The 19,274-nt window shown below is 41.3% G+C and overlaps 1 protein-coding gene across 1 annotated transcript in view; it reads left to right on the top strand.

Moving 5' to 3' along the window:
- The first annotated feature begins 10,737 nt into the window (after positions 1-10,737).
- LOC124136147 (beta,beta-carotene 15,15'-dioxygenase-like) overlaps positions 10,738-19,274 on the top strand; it is a 29,068-nt gene continuing 20,531 nt past the window's right edge. The window contains exons 1-3 of the mRNA XM_048399628.1: positions 10,738-10,914; positions 13,731-13,840; positions 14,686-14,944. Coding sequence (XP_048255585.1) covers positions 13,750-13,840; positions 14,686-14,944 — 350 coding nt within the window. The 5' untranslated portion in view covers positions 10,738-10,914; positions 13,731-13,749. The remainder of the gene's footprint in view (positions 10,915-13,730; positions 13,841-14,685; positions 14,945-19,274) is intronic.

Here is a 19,274-nt window from a genome sequence, read left to right as displayed (position 1 = left end):
GATGTTCCCAGTCAGTCGATGTTTCCGTCCTTAAACTATGAATATTCATGTAGCCTAATGTGTCATCCTTATGTATTATACTATTTGCGATATTTTATGTAACATTTTTTTTCTTTATGCTCCAACTTTAAGGACATTTATAGACTATACCTTGAAAATCGGATGAGATTTGGCGCAATGGAGGACATGTTGAAATGTACTTTTATATAATATTAAACCGTTTAGGATTTTTAGTATGTGTGATTTGGCATGCAATATGTGTCTGTAAGTAACCACATACGCATGCCACTAAGTTTGACTGAACATTCATTCTGCTGGCGGTTATATGAAATTTTTTGAATTTTCAAAGAATACCTCAGGAATAGTGTCTTGAAAAGATTACTTTGCTGTCCGGATTATGATTTCATCATTACTATGATTTTAAATTCTTCAAAGTTACAAATACTCAAATGCTGTTACAAATACTCATTTGAAACTTCAATGCTATTTTACTTAAGAGTAGGTGAGTTTGGTTTTACGCCGCTTTTAGCAATACCACGACGGGGGACACCAGAAATGGGCTTCACACAATGTGCCAGGTGGGGAATCGAACACGAGCCTTCGGCGCGACCTGCGAACGCTTTATCCACTTGGCTACCCCACCGCCCCTGACTTCAGAAGTATAAAGGAGTGTTATAGATAATAGTGAAATACCTATATTATGTTTTGTGGTTCCAACTTTACCGGTGTAATGCTTTCTAAAATGAGTTCTTTAGCCTTATAAGGGAAGCAAATTAAACAAGTCCGCGCGCGCGGAATAGGTCAAGGATTTCAACATTCATACCGTCTGTCATCTCATCACATTAAAGATGAGGCTGTTATCAGTCAACAAGTCAGGACAAGTCGGTCATTATTCAAGATGATATTGAGTCATATGAAGTGTCATTACACTAATTAGTACCAGTCAGACTGTGGGGGTATTAACTACTTCGTGAGGTCTCATTAAGAATATTTATCAGACAAATCCACAAACGCCACATGTGTCATCGACTCATTGACTAAGCCACAGAAAGGCGGAAGGGAAAGTTTGATTCCGTGCGCGAACAGTTTCCTTGTCAGAACGAGGCTCGGAAACCCAGGGCGATGGTTATCGTCACTGCTGTATGGCAAACTTCCGGTCGAGAGGTCACGTGGCCCTGACTTTAAATTGAAAGGTATGGCGTCAGGCACGGGTATGGGGACATTTTCTTACATAGAAGAATTTTTAACCTGTTTTGGGCACCCAACAGGTCCCCATTAGCCCTTACCAAGGATGTAATTTTTTTTCGTTTTACGTTTGGCGCATGGGTACAGTGTTTGAAGCCATGAAATGGCTTGAAGAATGCTTAAAACCCAACTCACACACTTCTGCTCAAAGAAAAGCTGAATACGACAGATTGCATTTTCATGATCATCTTCTAACTTCCAGTTTGTCTTAACTTACATGTGATCCCTTTTGAGTGTCAGACGTGTAATGTTGTGGGGGCATGAACGTAGAAAAATGTAGGTGGAAGATCGTAGACGTGATCAGAGACTACCCGTATTAAAGTGACAGAAAGCCACGTGAAACGCTAGTGAGCTACACTACGTGGAAATATGGTTCTCACTACAGTTCCAACATAAGTGAGTGAGTATAGTTTTACGCCGTTTAGCAATATTCCAGTGATATAACGACGGGGGACACCAGATATGGGCTTCACACATTTTACCCATGTGGGGAATCGAACCCGGGTCTTCGGCGTGACGAGCGAACGCTTTAACCACAAGGCTACCCCACTGCCCCAGTTTCAACATGAAGAAGGTGTCTGTATGGCGGGGTAAATAAGTAATTAAAAATGAAGAAAGGATATAAACGGCTATATAAAAACTGTCATTCTGACATTGCTAGTATCTATCATCATATGTCCGCCGCAATTCGCTGCGCCGAAAACATATGGGTTCGTGGGTTCGAATCCCCAGCCCAGATTATGTTTCTAGGTTTCTAAGCTTTATTAAAAGTGGACTTCCATCACTTTTGGGCAAGTTGACATCCAGTGATATAAATAAAGTAATGCTAAAAATGGCGTTAAACCCAACTCACTCAATCACTGTTGTCAAACGTATAGTATCTGATCGGCAACCTTGTACTGTGATATGTATAGTATCAACGTCGCTTTAAAGTGAAACACATCGTATCTCAGCACCCGGTATCGTCATAATTATCGTATCCCCTGTATCGTTTTTGACACCACTGTAAGGTGATTATTTTTTGTCGCATGTCATGATAAATACCGTGTCGGCGCCCGTGTATCATGATAAGTATTGTATTGGCATCCCTGAATCTTGATAATTCCATATTGGCGTCCCTGTGTCGGGATAAGTTTTGCATTTGTACCCCTGTATCATGAAAAGTATCGTATTTGCATCCCCGTATCGTGATAAGTATCATATTTGCACCCCTATATCGTAATAAGTATCCTATTTGCACCCCTGTAGCGTGATAAATATCATATTTTCACTACTATATCGTGATAAATATCGTATTTGAACCCATATATCGTGAGACGTATCGCATTTGCGCTTTATATCGTGATACTTGTCATACCCATACATACCCTGTATTCCAGGGACCTTTATAATTTCGTGATTCGATATAGCATCGACATTAATTTTAACGTCTTCAAGGCAAATATTTGTGACAAGTATCACTTATCCCCAACTCGTATTTTCATGATTCAAATATAACAGTCCTCCCTGCCCCCCCCCCCCCCCCCCCCCCCCCCCCCCCCGGCTGGCTACGGCACTGGTGTTACGTATCGTATCTTTTCCTTGTCTGTGTGTCTTGTGCATGCATTGACACTGCTTTTGGCAATGTTTCAGCCCTATAGCAGTTAGAGGTTAAACAATGGACTTCGCACAGTGTGACCATCCGGGGGATAGCATCCATCTGCAGGACGAGAGAATCAAATGTTGCATGTGTCGTAATTAAAAATGAGAAGAACTCGAATGGTTGCATAATTTATGAGCATGAGGATAGAGCGTAGCGTGAGACAGTAGGGACAAATCGTGCACAGAGGGGAAAGTTGATCCCAACACACCGGAAGTAGGTCGCTTCACTCCGGAAGTTGATAAGAACCGGCGAAGTCGCTGCAATTATGCGCATCTGCAATACAAATGCTAACTGATCGCGGTGCAGTCGGACCTGATTATGCATGCAGTTAAAGCATGATAACTACAGGCAGTGACTAGACGCATATGAAATAAATGTAATCGAATAATGCAATACAGTTGACTTACACAAGTGTGTAAAAAGCAGGTGAAAGATCAAGGTAGCAACATTGGCTGGATTTCCTATATCAGTGTACAAAGAATATCGTATTTTATCAGTCCATAAAATGCCACATATATATTTCGGAACAATAATATTATTTGAAAGGTATATTTTCAGGCTGACCGACGTTCTTCAGTAAACTGGGCTGTCGCCATGGTCCTGCACAAACGCTATGTGCATATTTCTATACACTAGGACGTTCGTCAGTGAGTTAACACCGTTGTGCCTTATATTATCACGGAATGTCAGGTAGTGTTGGAGGAAATCCCACGTGGTGCAGGTCTCAGATGTTTACCACTTTGTTGATATACCAAGGCTAATGATCAGGGTTCGAACACCTACCAGCAGATCCTGGTGGCGACACCAGGCCCATATTAATCATATAAAGTTCTTAAAATGTACGGTAACATGTTTGATTATCAAGTGTATTATCTTCCATTCTATTATGATGTGTGTTTGTTTGTTTTTAACACAATACTCAGCAATATTCAAGCTATATGACGGCAGTCTGTAAATAATCGAGCCTGGACCAGACAATCCAGTGATTGATGTCATGAGCATCAATCCTCGCATTTGTGATACGATGAAACGCTTGATCCACGTCCCGACCCTGACAACCCGATCCCGTTAGTCGCCTTTCTCTTCCGCCCATCACTTACTGTAGGGCTATAGCCTTGAATGAAGCAAGTTAGGACTTTCCACACGTTCAGAAACTCCCATCTAACTTGGGCGCCTTTTAAATATAAACGCAGTTGCTTGTTGCTTATAAAAATTACATACTTTCAGAAACTAAGCGTTCGTCTAGCTAATATCCAAATATCTCCGTTTCACAGAGTACAGTGTCATGACCTTCATGCATCAGTATACCCGTGAAGATTCGGGGTAGAATAGGTCTTCAGCAATCCATGCTTGCCGTAAAAGGCGACTATGCTTGCCGTAAGAGGCGACTAACGGGATCAGGGGATCAGGCTCGCTTACTTGACTGGTGCATGTCATCGTATCCCAAATGCGTGGATCGATACTCATGATATCCCTGGATTGTCTGGTCCATACTCAATTATTTACAGACCGCCGTCATATAGCTGGAATAATGCTGAGTGTGGCGTTAAACAACAAACAAACATCATAAATCAGTCTCGTAAAACACCAGTCAACACTTTACTAGATTGCAAAAACTTTTTTAAGATAAAGCTGCGAATAAGCATTAAACAGGATCTGCTCCCCGGGTACATATATAACATAACCAATGGCAGCTATCAATCAAATTTGGAACTTTGACACTTGGTGTCATTGACATCATTTGCGTGGACGACTGTGTGACCTAGTTACTTGTTGATGACCTAGATAAGTCACGTGATGAGTCAGAGTCTGGCGCTTTGATCATCCTGTAAGTGATGTCTTCAACCCTGGAAATGAGTCAGTGACGACTCGCTGATCATGACTGCAACTTCTGGTCACGTGATTTAAATGACCAAATTGGGAAGTCCACAGTTCAGTCGAAGAGTTCACGGCGACGCTTTGAGGACACTAATGTTAACGATGTTCCAACGCTATTCCGCTTAATATATTCATTAAATAAGATAATACAAAATGTATGGCTTTCTATTCAATTCAAAAACCGCGTGGGGTTTCCGGGTTAGAATTGGTCCCCAGCAACCATTGCTGGTCGTAAGAGGCGACCTAATGGAGGGGTGGTCAGGCTCGGTGACGTGGTTGATGGCGCGTCATTGTATCTCGACGTTGTGGATCGTTGCTCACAATATCACCCACTGGATTATCTGGGCCAGAGTCGAATAGTTACAGGCCGTCGTCATATAGCTGGAATATTGTTGAGTGCGGCGTTAAAAAGCAAATACCTGATGACGAATGGCACTACACATGCAGACATCCACACAACAGTTCAATTATTCAAAGGGGATGTAGGCTCGAGAGATTAAGTTGTCCAGGGTCCCACTCCTCGAAGCGATCTTAGCGCTAAGACCATCGTAAGACTATGTTGAAGTACCGCAGTTACGATCACCTTAGCGCTACGACTATCGTAGGCCTATGTTGACGTTACGATGAGTTTTGCGTTAAAATCGCTTTGTGGAACAGGACCCTGGCAAGTTTGTTTCAAGCTCCCCAAGAACAACTCTTTTCTCGACTTTAAAGCGTGTTGGACACCCCATGAGAGTCATTGGTCGTTGTATAGACACCCCTTGAGTGTCATTGGTCGTTGTATAGACACCCCATGAGAGTCATTGGTCGTTGTATAGACACCCCATGAGAGTCATTGGTCGTTGTATATACACCCCATGAGAGTCATTGGTCGTTGTATAGACATCCCTTGAGTGTCATGTGGTCGTGTTATAGACATCCCTCGAGTGTCATGTGGTCGTGTTATAGACATCCCTCGAGTGTCATGTGGTCGTGTTATAGACATCCCTCGAATGTCATGTGGTCGTGTTATAGACATCCCTCGAGTGTCATGTGGTCGTGTTATAGACATCCCTCGAGTGTCATGTGGTCGTGTTATAGACATCCCTCGAGTGTCATGTGGTCGTGTTATAGACATCCCTCGAATGTCATGTGGTCGTGTTATAGACATCCCTCGAGTGTCATGCAATCCTGTTATAGACAACCCTTGCGTGTCACACAGTCATGTTATAGACAACCCTTGCGTGTCACACAGTCATGTTATAGACATCCCTTGCGTGTCATGCAGTCATGTTGAATACAGCCCCTGCCTGCAATGCAGTCGTGTTATTAACTGTCATTGACTCACTACAGCCAAGCAGTGTTGTAACCTTGTCGTGTTATGCAGGTTCATGCAATACATACTGGGCGGCAATAAGACGCATGACTCTTGTGTTGTCGTCACTCGTCTCGTCTACTGAACATCCCCAGTTCTCAGAACGGGCGTCTACTGAACTGACGAGGAAGTCCTGGAACTACAGCAGCATGGCCTGATGACCCTGTGAACAAGGTAGTGAATTTACATGGCTACTGCCATGAACTGGGTCGACCTGGCTACCATCACCGACACACAGTTAACACATATTCCGAAAACGAAAAAAATTAAGAAGGAAAAAATAAATCTGCTTTGATTAAATAAACATTCGTGATTTTTTGCGGAAAATGTCAGCGATGACCCCCCTGCAGTAACCTACAAGCATGGTTATGTAATTCTGTGCATATGAGGTATGAACTTATGACTCCATGGCAGCACGCACACTTGTGATTCACCCTCCCGCAACTGTTGAAAGTTGAACACATTGTGTACAAGTGGTCAGCTAGCATGTGCATGACCGTCATATGCATGTCAATGTGCATGTCCGTCACGAGTAGGTCAAGTAAGCTCTATATAAGTGGGTATTTGTCTTACGCTCAATTTGGGAATACCCCAGTCATAGCGCGGCGCGGAGGCCACAGTGTATCTATATGGAGAATCGAACCCGGGTCTTTGGCATGACGAACGAAAACATCCACTGTACTACCTAATCGCCTCTGGTTATATGTCAGAGAAACACATGGTTGTGGAAGCTGTATCAGACGCCAGAGAGCCTTATTCAATATCTTACAGGGGACGTTTACCCGATACCCGATATATTACCGGATCCGCTTGCACAAAGCGATCTTAGCGCTAAGATGGTCGTAACAACCGGGCTTTAACATAGGCTCGCGATAGTCGTAGCTCCAAGAGAGCTTTGTGCACATGGATCCAGATATGTAATGTCTAAAGCTACAGTGGGGATTCCTGGTCCAGATGGGTCCACGGGATCATTATGCGTGTGTTAGAGCCGACCAGAATAGGGATTGGGTGCTCATGGTCTGTGACTTGACTGTGTGTCATTTTACGCTGTTATTGCGGGGTCGTCGCTCATGCTATCAACCACTGGTCTGTCTGGTCCAGACACATCTCAGATAATGTACAGACCTCTGTGGTATGCCTGAAATACTGACGTCAGGCGTAAAACAACATCCACCCACATATATAAAAAGAAAAATCACTGCAACCAAATGGATACATATATTTGAAGGCAATTGCAGTTTGTTAAAACGATTTGGTTTGTTGTTTTACGCCGCACTCAGCAATAGTCCAGCTATATGACTGCAGTCTGTAAATAATCGAGTCTGGACCAGACAATCCAGTGATTTACATCATGAACATCGATCCACGCAATTGGGATCGATGACATGCATCAACCAAGTCAGCGAGCCTGACCACTCGATCCCGTTAGTCGCCTTTTACGGCAAGCATGGGTTGCTGAAGACCTATTCTACCCCGGATCTTCACGGGTCTTGCGAAAACGAAAAACGAAACGAATTAGTCAGGTGTTGTATCTCCTCCGTAGATTATACAATAAAAAGCGAGACCAATAACAAAATACTGGAAAGAAATCGGTAAGACGATGCCTTAAAATGATACAACAGTCCCAGAGAACGCTTGATTCGTGGTATAAACACTTGGGTCCTTTTCACTAATAAATTATTTAATATAATCAGACATTCAAAATATCCTAAATTAATACAGCCGAATCACGATGACACCACAGTTAACAAGTGATCTACCATCTATAATTCATTCAAAGAAATTCCTCATCGACCTTGACCTTTAAGCTATAAAATGACCCTTAGGTGCTCCTCAAACTCAAAACAGGGGATTTACGATGCCCCTAAATTATGCCAAGGGCCATTGAATATTGGACAAACACCCACTAGCCTCCGACTGAAAGCGGCTAGGTACCCGCTGCAAAGTTCCCCTTGAGAATAATTAGGGTGAAATCCTGCCTCTGCCTTCTGCTAACCAGAGAGTTTACTGGATCATTTTCATCGGGTAGATTGCACGGACTACAACGCTGCATAAGTAGCTGTTGGGATAGTATTATGAACGGGAAAGTGATCTTAAACCCTTTAATTGACTCAAACAATACAGGCTAAGCACCGGGAGTACTGTATGAGTATGGCAAGTTCTCTCTAGGGGTCTTTTATTTGCTCTCCCGTGTGACCCTTACGGCGAAGCGCGTCTGTCATTCATCCGCAAGTTGTACAGTTTGGTAAACATTCTTTAGACTTTTGTGACAGTTATCACAAGTTGATGTACCTGAGTGTACATCAAAATATCAGATCAGGTGTGAATGGCTTGCAAGCAGGTGCGAGGTTTCTTTCGGAAGCTCGGACTTATTTCCGTCACTCAGAGGGGATTACCGTTAGCCGAGGGAACTCTCTCTGATGAAAATTAAGAATTTAATGAGATGTTGAAATTGTCCGGTGTTGTTAAATGCTGTTCTTTTTCTCACATATGCTTGGAGGATTACCTAAAAGTATTGTTATTATTATTATCATTATGTTAACAAGAACATTCGATAACAAATAAATGGTATCTTTAAGAGTAAAGGAAAATAAATGTATCGGGCTGCGAAAAACTTTATAGAATCAGGCTACAGGAAAACAAAGAAATAAGCTTGTCTGGAGCAATATAGCCTGGGCTATGCTTGCATTGACTAGTCGTGTAGAGAGCTGCTGGTAGGTGTACAGGGAAAAGTAGCAGTGGGGGCAGATATGCGTCCTTTATGTGTGTCAGAAACCTATGATTGTGGGTTCGAATCCCAGAGTCGCCCCGATTATGTTTCTAGGTTTGTCAGCACCATACCCGTGCTCGTGGGTTCGCCAAAGTGTAAACGTCTGAGACCTTCATCACTTCGGGCTTTCCTCCCACATCAAGATGACACGCCGTGATATGACTGCAACACAGCTCAATACGGCCTTGATTGAAATTCACTCACTTACACATAACACAAGTTTCACTTTTTGATAGTATAATAAATGTAATTTTAAACTTAAAATAAATTTTATCTTTAGATACAAGCGAAACGTATAACTTGTATTTTCGCTTGATTGCTAAGATGTACGAGTACGGCTTCGCCAGCGTATAATGTTGCAGGACTGACACGATTCTTCGTATTATCCATTCTTGGCGACAATATAACACCCATCATGCAATACGCGATTTTACTTCTTTTGCTTCACTGCAAAATAATATATCTGACAGACAGAGCAACGGTTTTATGATAAACGTACGTACGAGCTTGTACAGAAGGACACACAGCCAGGTCCCGTGTATCTGTATCGTGGGTAGAAGTGTTTCGCAACACCCTACATAGATCTGTGCTGACTAAGGGGTACATTTACAAAGGTGTTAGATATAATGCTTTGGGGCAAATTATGTAAAATGTCCTTGTTAAGAGAAGTACAACTAACTTGCGAATCATCTAGCCCTGAAAGTGAGGATTAGACTAAAGCAATTGGACGGTTCTCGCAAGTTTGACAAAATGAATAGAGTCATATCAAGTTTTAAGGAAAAAATGCAAACATATTGTTTTATGTTTGTAAATCAAGGATCGTTCCACAAAGCAATCTCAGTTTTACGACGATCGTAAGTCTGTGTAAGATAATTGTAGGCCCAACACAGGTAACAGTACATTGATTGGGCGAAGATTGCTTTGAGGTGCTAGCGGCCAAAACCGGACTATATGCGTATATTTTATGAACGCTTCAATATATTTACTTAGGCGATTATTTTAGATAACAATAATAGTTCACATCTGTAGCTCAGTGCGCAGAGTTCCAAAAAACCGTAACACCCGTGCAAATACTTTTATTCACCTGATGAAGGAGTAAGTATATGTTCCTCATGATAAAGAAGTTGACATCCATAAATTCTCTTCCTTATGTGTATCACTTCTAGATGCCTTTCAAAGACTTAAATTCAAAGGTGATGATATCGCGAGCAAAATGGTTAATTCTTGAAGAGCGCCTTTTGCAATGTTTTCACTTCTGCATGTAATATTCCTTATCGCCGGAATGACTTGTTTTCACCTTAGAAGTATAAGAACACTTGCAGCTATCTTCGTTAATTAATGATCGCGATATGTTGTGCTCATTCATATATAGGTGGGTTTTTTTATTCAAAACTATTTCACGTGGATTTTTGGCTGGAAATAATTTGGCAATAGTGGATCCTCGATTATCTTTCATTCAATATTTAAATGATTGAATTGCGTGCTCTTTAGAAACATGAATATATACTACTTTAATTGCTTTTAAGCGCTTCGGGGTAATATCACATGTTAGCTTGTCATTGTTAATATAAATTGAAAATATCCTCTCCTACTGGAATTTGTAGCTCTGTACACAAGTAAACTTTTAAAATAACCCATCAAAGTAGGTAAGTTTTGAATATGATTATCGAAACAGTAGATACATATATTTGCACAAAATTGAATATCAATAATATCAATATTACATTAATATGTGTATTAATATGTCGATAAAGAAAATCAGTAGATCGATCCATATTTATTTATGAATGTCATATGTTTTCTGTTCTTTGTCGCAGGAACGAACGGAAACCAATCTTTGACGACGACTACAGCTATAACCAGAGGGCGCTTTGCATTTTTGCCTCCGAAATCAGCCTTGCGTCGAGGGTCGATACCTCACGTGCCTCTGACGCATCTATTTCCATTTTTAGATGAAGTGAGAGTTAGCTCCCTTTAACCGTATTGACTTCCGGGAAACAAGGCTTCAGGAAAAGGAAAGATACGGTCTGTTAAACATAAACATACACCTAACAGACACTGTTGGGAAAAATGCACGATAATCATGTATTATTATAAACAATGGGTAGATCTAGTATTGTGGTTGTCACAAACTGAAATGTCTCTCATTCGCAGGGGCAAGAGATCACCATAATATTAACTGTTGATAAGAGGCCTAGATGATATTGACAATACAATAAACACTTCAACTGTGAGTGTTGCCACTGTCAGTGTTGAACGCACACCGGTGCGATTATAGAATCTGTTCCCCACCCATTTGTATCATAAAAAAAACTATATCTCAGGAAAAAAATATTTGACACCAGATTAGCCTCTGCAGGCAAGTTCGATACTGCATCAGTCATCACATTATGACATCCTATTATTTGCATATCAAATTCTAAATTGTTGAATCTACTGAGTAGTAGCCTGCAACCTCGGGGTATCGCGGTAATTGTCATGTACGCTAACGGAACAAAATGCACTCACTAACCTTTATGATTATTCGTGTTCTCTATAGGCCTATCAGATATCATGTATTTTATCAAACAATGCATATTGTACTGATAAAAGTTCATTATTTACATTAGTAGCTCCGAGTAAAAGCCGGGCCTTGCTCCGTTTGACAAGGGAGAGAACTCCATCGTATCGCGGTAGTGAGAAAAGTTGTGTATGGAGGTCCGAATTGGACAAAAAGAGGACATAATTCTACCAACCACTTGGTATGATCATGCCAGACATCAGTGATTTGTCCAGACAAGTGCAAAGACAGCACAAGTAAAATTCTAAATGTGTTATCAGCAAAAGGTATTCAATGCATTTTTACTGAAAAGTAAGAGAAAAATATTTTTATAAGTCAACAACAAAATATCAGAAATGATATTTTAAGATTGTTTAAAAAAAATTGGATGACAATAATTTGTCACAAAATGGAAAAATGTTAAAAGTCAACAATAAATATATAAAAAGCACTCCTAGTATGCCCAAAGTATGTATTTATCTTTTGGTTACTAGTGAAGAACGTATTTCTAAGTTTGACATTATAGCCCTTATGATCTCCCAATAGACTCTGGGCACAGAGCGGGAAAAAATGTACGGACTACGTAACTTCCGTTACCTCATTAGTCGCCATGAATATGCAGATGATCTAGTTCAGGTCGATAGAGAAAGTTTACTTGGGGAACTGCGGGTTATATCGTTGGCCATTGATAGATGGGGGTAAGGCAATATTACAACAGATGCCAGAAATATGTATCAACGGATTAATAACTCCTTACTTACAGCAGACGGAACATTCCGAGGAAACTGAAATTATTTACTAAGTGAGCACTTCCTGGTTACTGATTTGCATTAATAGATAGCCGCTAAGAGGCGTGTCCCGCGTGAACTATCGGAAATCACAAATGCCGCGATACGATGAATGCCGCGGTACCACGGGGTCCGAGTATACTACTGATCTAGAGGGTTAAAAAGACCCTCAGTTTCAGTTTCAGTTTGTCAGAAGTTTCACACAAGACACTAATTGTAGAGCCTAGGCATGGACCACGCTGCGAATAATACTCACCATGACATGCTCAATGACAAACTAATCGTGTTAGCATGGCTGGTGAATGCTGCATCATATTATATAATGTGATGCAAAAAAGATTTCAGGAAACAATCCTGCAATTTTTTTTAAGTTTTCCACAACCATGTATTCTCCAGCAGCAGTTCACATTTCTACGACCCATGAAGATCTCGGTTACAACCGGTCCTCAGCAACCCATCCTTGTCATAAGAGGCGTCACCGGGTCTGGTGGTCAGACTCGCTGACTTGGTTGAGGCATGTCGTATCCCAGTTGCATGGATCGATGCTGATGATGTCAATCATTGGATTATCTGGTCCAGACTTGATTATTTACAGACTGCCATGATATTGTTAGCTGGAATATTGCTGAGTGTGCCGTTAAACAAGAAACAAAATTTAAAGTGATAACACATAAATAACTGTAGAAAGTATTTCTACATTACTACTCTTAGTTTCTGTGAAGTGTACAGAAGTCCAAGGTTTTAAATAAAAAACAGTGATTTAGAAGTCCTTCAGCATGATGACATTCATCTTTGCCTAATGAAGTTCCCTCTTTGCTTTTCTTCATGCAGTCAAGTTGCACATGAAGTACCCACCAGTAGATTATCGGGTGTAAGGCCAGGTTCACACAAGCTGATTGTGGCTCCCGTTTGAGATCGGACAGCGCTACGACACGAAAAGTGAAAAAGTCGTATTTCTATCCTCAATGATCTGGAATGTCCTATCATTGTCTGAACGCAGTCATATACATTCGTAACAGAGTCCTACGGATCCGGAAAGGTCCTGAGAGGTCGACACAGCACTCCCGACATTATGGTGCGTCCCGTAACTTTCGGGAAACTCAGCCTGTTTTGTCGTTTCTTGTCGATCGAGTCCAGATTGCGTCCAGATCTTGCCGAATGTGAACCGTCTTTGTCGGTTCACTGTCCAGTCACTGTCTGATCTCTGTCGAATTGCATTCCGGAGAATCGGGATGCTGTCGGGACAGATTCGGTCTTTTTTTACCATTCGAAGGATACAAATCGGATAAGCTTCGGATTGAGAGCAGGACAATCGGGACGAATTCGGCTGGAAACGGCTGAATCAGGACGCTTCTTGAACAATATCTGATTGTTTGTGAATTTCCCGCCATGAATCACAGGATCTTGATCAGACTTTTGACAAATATTAATCTGGAATGGTCCTATCCAGGGAGGCAGTAAAAATCCTGAATGTGTGACTGAGCCCTAATGCTGACATTGTACCCCTCTTTCAGCTGACACCAGATTGCAGTCATGTCAACTGATGGTCCTGATGAGCTGCCGGGATGGTTGAACTACACACCAGAGGATCAACTTGAGAAGCCTGTGGATACTGATGTCACAGGTAGGGATATCATTGTGTATCATGATTTGTGATGCATCAATAAATTGTGAATGTCGAAACTTAATCGATACAAACCTATGAATATTGATACAATATTAATAAAATCACTCCGAATGGAATGTTTTCATTTTTTAAGATTACCATGTTTATGATGGACAGTGAGAAGGCAGAAAATACAATTTTTAACATTTAATTGATCAGCCTAGTTCGTACTTAGCATTAAGTTATTAAATGCAGGTCTACACAAGTAATTTGTATCTTTACACACTTGTTTGTTTTGTTTGTTGTTTAACGCAACACTCAGCATTATGCCAGCTATATGACGGCCGTCTGTAAATAATTGAATCTGGTCCAGACAATCCTTTGATTGACGTCATGAGCATCAATATACACAATTGGGATATGATACGACACCTGTTACGACAAGCATGGATTGCTAAAGACCTGTTCCTACCTGAATCTTCACAGGACCTGTATATTTTCAAAATAATTAAATTAATTATTAATTATTATATCAATGGTTATCTTGATTTGTTATTGTGAAAGTCAGTATATCAATACTAAAATATCCAATCAATGTCTCAAATCATAGGTACATCATTAATAAGAATTGAGAAATAATTATAAGCTTTTATTTTTTTAACGTCAAGGGGAATAACTTTTATAAAACTGATCCAGAATTGTTCTTTGTCTTGTGTTGTTTCATAATTAAGTGGACTCTGGGGTAAGAAATAAATGGTTTTCAAATTGTTGTTTTAGTCTAAATTTGAGCTTAATGAACCAATAAATCAAGCTATAAGAAATAAAACATCCTTCTATTGACACAAACTGTTTTGATTGTCCAGGGACAATCCCACAATGGGTGACGGGGACCCTGTACCGGAATGGATCAGGGATGTTCAAGGTAGGGGAGACAACTGTGAAGCACCTGTTTGATGGCATGGCTGTCCTCCACAAGTTCATCATCAAAGACGGAAAAGTTCAGTATCAGAACAAACTCTTGGACTCGGACACCCTTACAAGAAGTCTGAAGGCAAATCGACTGGTCGTTGGTCAGTTTTCTACAGCTGCATACCCAGATCCCTGCAAGAGTATCTTTGCAAGGTATTTTGATGAGGAAGGATACACTGTAATTTAAAAAGGGTAGGCCTGTCTCTCTTCTGTGATTCATGCATTACTGTTAACATGTTCATCAAATATTTGACAAAATGAAAGAATTTACACTGCAGTACACACAAGAGCAATTTTTAAAGTGCCAGGATATAGACTGTTCTGAAGCATTGTTTCCAAACAATAGCCGATAACCCCCAAGCTTACTCCTCAAGAGAAGTTTCTGCTTCAGGGACCACAACACAGGAATTATACTACCTCAGAAAATAAGAATTACGAAGAAATTCACATTTTGAACCAAATAGTATTTGTTCCTAATTTTTCTTCCATTGCCTTAATTAGTTTGTATACCTAGATAAATCCGTGAAAATATTTAATTATTTTTAAAGTTTAAAAAGGGAGCTGCTATTTTATGTAGACACAGCCGCTAGTCCGTTAGCGTAGAGACCAGTGAAAATCTTCAGACACTAACTGATTTCTCCTACAATTTATTTATTTTTCAAAATTTACTTGAACTTCAAGCCCAAAATGAACAGCAGACTAGTTTGATCTGACTGATAGGGCCTTTCCCTTTGAATATTATTATATATGATATTGAAACAATCAACTATTATTTAAATCATGTAAATAGTAATGGTTACTTAAACTTTGCTTGGGCTTTGTAGTTATTTCATATTATATTTCTATGACATCTAGGGATTTTAAATTTTATTTTCTGATTGAAGCTTTTAAGGGTGTGCGGTATTACCGGTACACCGGTATATTGTGGTGCAAATCTTCAGCAATACATATTGCGATACGTTTCTGATTGTAGCAATATATTGTGGCAAATATGAATAAGTATATTTATGTGTTCCTAATTGATATGGAGATGGAAAATAGTATCTTTCTGATACAACTTGCCTCTGACAATCTTTTTATCAATTATCGTGTACACATCACAACTATCAAGCTCCTCACAGCAATAGCCCATTTGCGGAGCTCTACGGAGAGTATAACGAAGGCGTCACACGCTGGGAAGGAGCTTGCCCTACCATGTGACTGTATTATCTCCCTTGATCGTTGCCAGGATACCAAATGGCAGATGATTTCGACATCGTCCCAAATAAGCGAGCCAAGGCTGATGTCTTGCAACTCTTTGGCAATATATTGCAATACGTATTGCAATACAGCTTAAAGTATGGCAATATATTGCAATACAAAATCCAGGTCAATACACAGCCCTACTAGCTTTGACCCCTGGTCGGTCGGATCCATACACCTAAAAATAGAAACATATGAATACTTGACACTTTTTATCCCATGTATTTGCAGGAGTCAGGGTTGTCTTAGGAGGCTCTACAGTTCATTGACACTAATGACAGTGTGGTGTCCTTCAGCTGCTAGGTTTCCCTTGATTATATTCTATGTTCTGTTAACAGCATCAGTATCATACCTTGCTTGTGTGTTTACAACCTGCATTACTTTGGACTTGGGGCTAGAAGTTATCTGTTGTTGTAGGTGTCCAGGGCTAGAAGTTATCTGATGTTGTAGTAGCCAGGGCTAGAAGTTATCTGATGTTGTAGGTGTCCAGGGCTAGAAGTTATCTGATGTTGTAGGTGTCCAGGGCTAGAAGTTATCTGATGTTGTAGGTGTCTAGGGCTAGAAGTTATCTGATGTTGTAGAAGCCAGAGCTAGAAGTTATCTGATGTTGTAGGTGTCCAGGGCTAGAAGTTATCTGATGTTGTAGGTGTCCAGGGCTAGAAGTTATCTGATGTTGTAGGTGTCCAGGGCTAGAAGTTATCTGATGTTGTAGTAGCCAGGGCTAGAAGTTATCTGATGTTGTAGGTGTCCAGGGCTAGAAGTTATCTGATGTTGTAGGTGTCCAGGGCTAGAAGTTATCTGATGTTGTAGGTGTCCAGGGCTAGAAGTTATCTGATGTTGTAGGTGTCCAGGGCTAGAAGTTATCTGATGTTGTAGGTGTCCAGGGCTAGAAGTTATCTGATGTTGTAGGTGTCCAGGGCTAGAAGTTATCTGATGTTGTAGGTGTCCAGGGCTAGAAGTTATCTGATGTTGTAGTAGCTAGGGCTAGAAGTTATCTGATGTTGTAGGTGTCCAGGGCTAGGAGTTATCTGATGTAGGTGTCCAGGGCTAGAAGTTAGCTGATGTTGTAGGTGTCCAGGGCTAGAAGTTATCTGATGTTGTAGGTGTCCAGGGCTAGAAGTTATCTGATGTTGTAGTAGCCAGGGCTAGAAGTTATCTGATGTTGTAGTAGCCAGGGCTAGAAGTTATCTGATGTTGTAGGTGTCCAGGGCTAGAAGTTATCTGATGTTGTAGGTGTCCAGGGCTAGAAGTTATCTGATGTTGTAGGTGTCCAGGGCTAGAAGTTATCTGATGTTGTAGTAGCCAGGGCTAGAAGTTATCTGATGTTGTAGGTGTCCAGGGCTAGAAGTTATCTGATGTTGTAGGTGTCCAGGGCTAGAAGTTATCTGATGTTGTAGGTGTCCAGGGCTAGAAGTTATCTGATGTTGTAGGTGTCCAGGGCTAGAAGTTATCTGATGTTGTAGGTGTCCAGGGCTAGAAGTTATCTGATGTTGTAGGTGTCCAGGGCTAGAAGTTATCTGATGTTGTAGTAGCTAGGGCTAGAAGTTATCTGATGTTGTAGGTGTCCAGGGCTAGGAGTTATCTGATGTAGGTGTCCAGGGCTAGAAGTTATCTGATGTTGTAGGTGTCCAGGGCTAGAAGTTATCTGATGTTGTAGGTGTCCAGGGCTAGAAGTTATCTGATGTTGTAGTAGCCAGGGCTAGAAGTTATCTGATGTTGTAGTAGCCAGGGCTAGAAGTTATCTGATGTTGTAGGTGTCCAGGGCTAGAAGTTATCTGATGTTGTAGGTGTCCAGGGCTAGAAGTTATCTGATGTTGTAGGTGTCCAGGGCTAGAAGTTATCTGATGTTGTAGTAGGCAGGGCTAGAAGTTATCTGATGTTGTAGGTGTCCAGGGCTAGAAGTTATCTGATGTTGTAGGTGTCCAGGGCTAGAAGTTATCTGATGTTGTAGGTGTCCAGGGCTAGAAGTTATCTGATGTTGTAGGTGTCCAGGGCTAGAAGTTATCTGATGTTGTAGGTGTCCAGGGCTAGAAGTTATCTGATGTTGTAGTAGCTAGGGCTAGAAGTTATCTGATGTTGTAGGTGTCCAGGGTTAGGAGTTATCTGATGTAGGTGTCCAGGGCTAGAAGTTATCTGATGTTGTAGGTGTCCAGGGCTAGAAGTTAGCTGATGTTGTAGGTGTCCAGGGCTAGAAGTTATCTGATGTTGTAGGTGTCCAGGGCTAGAAGTTATCTGATGTTGTAGTAGCCAGGGCTAGAAGTTATCTGATGTTGTAGGTGTCCAGGGCTAGAAGTTATCTGATGTTGTAGGTGTCCAGGGCTAGAAGTTATCTGATGTTGTAGGTGTCCAGGGCTAGAAGTTATCTGATGTTGTAGAAGCCAGAGCTAGAAGTTATCTGATGTTGTAGGTGTCCAGGGCTAGAAGTTATCTGATGTTGTAGGTGTCCAGGGCTAGAAGTTATCTGATGTTGTAGGTGTCCAGGGCTAGAAGTTATCTGATGTTGTAGTAGCCAGGGCTAGAAGTTATCTGATGTTGTAGGTGTCCAGGGCTAGAAGTTATCTGATGTTGTAGGTGTCCAGGGCTAGAAGTTATCTGATGTTGTAGGTGTCCAGGGCTAGAAGTTATCTGATGTTGTAGGTGTCCAGGGCTAGAAGTTATCTGATGTTGTAGGTGTCCAGGGCTAGAAGTTATCTGATGTTGTAGGTGTCCAGGGCTAGAAGTTATCTGATGTTGTAGTAGCTAGGGCTAGAAGTTATCTGATGTTGTAGGTGTCCAGGGCTAGGAGTTATCTGATGTAGGTGTCCAGGGCTAGAAGTTAGCTGATGTTGTAGGTGTCCAGGGCTAGAAGTTATCTGATGTTGTAGGTGTCCAGGGCTAGAAGTTATCTGATGTTGTAGTAGCCAGGGCTAGAAGTTATCTGATGTTGTAGTAGCCAGGGCTAGAAGTTATCTGATGTTGTAGGTGTCCAGGGCTAGAAGTTATCTGATGTTGTAGGTGTCCAGGGCTAGAAGTTATCTGATGTTGTAGGTGTCCAGGGCTAGAAGTTATCTGATGTTGTAGTAGCCAGGGCTAGAAGTTATCTGATGTTGTAGGTGTCCAGGGCTAGAAGTTATCTGATGTTGTAGGTGTCCAGGGCTAGAAGTTATCTGATGTTGTAGGTGTCCAGGGCTAGAAGTTATCTGATGTTGTAGGTGTCCAGGGCTAGAAGTTATCTGATGTTGTAGGTGTCCAGGGCTAGAAG

This window comes from Haliotis rufescens, unplaced genomic scaffold, assembly GCF_023055435.1.
Source record: "Haliotis rufescens isolate VD_foot unplaced genomic scaffold, xgHalRufe1.0.p SCAF_2, whole genome shotgun sequence".
NCBI classification, from domain to species: Eukaryota; Metazoa; Mollusca; class Gastropoda; order Lepetellida; family Haliotidae; genus Haliotis; species Haliotis rufescens.
The sequence above is the reverse complement of the archived record's forward strand: the minus strand, read 5'-3'. Positions and strand labels throughout refer to the sequence as shown.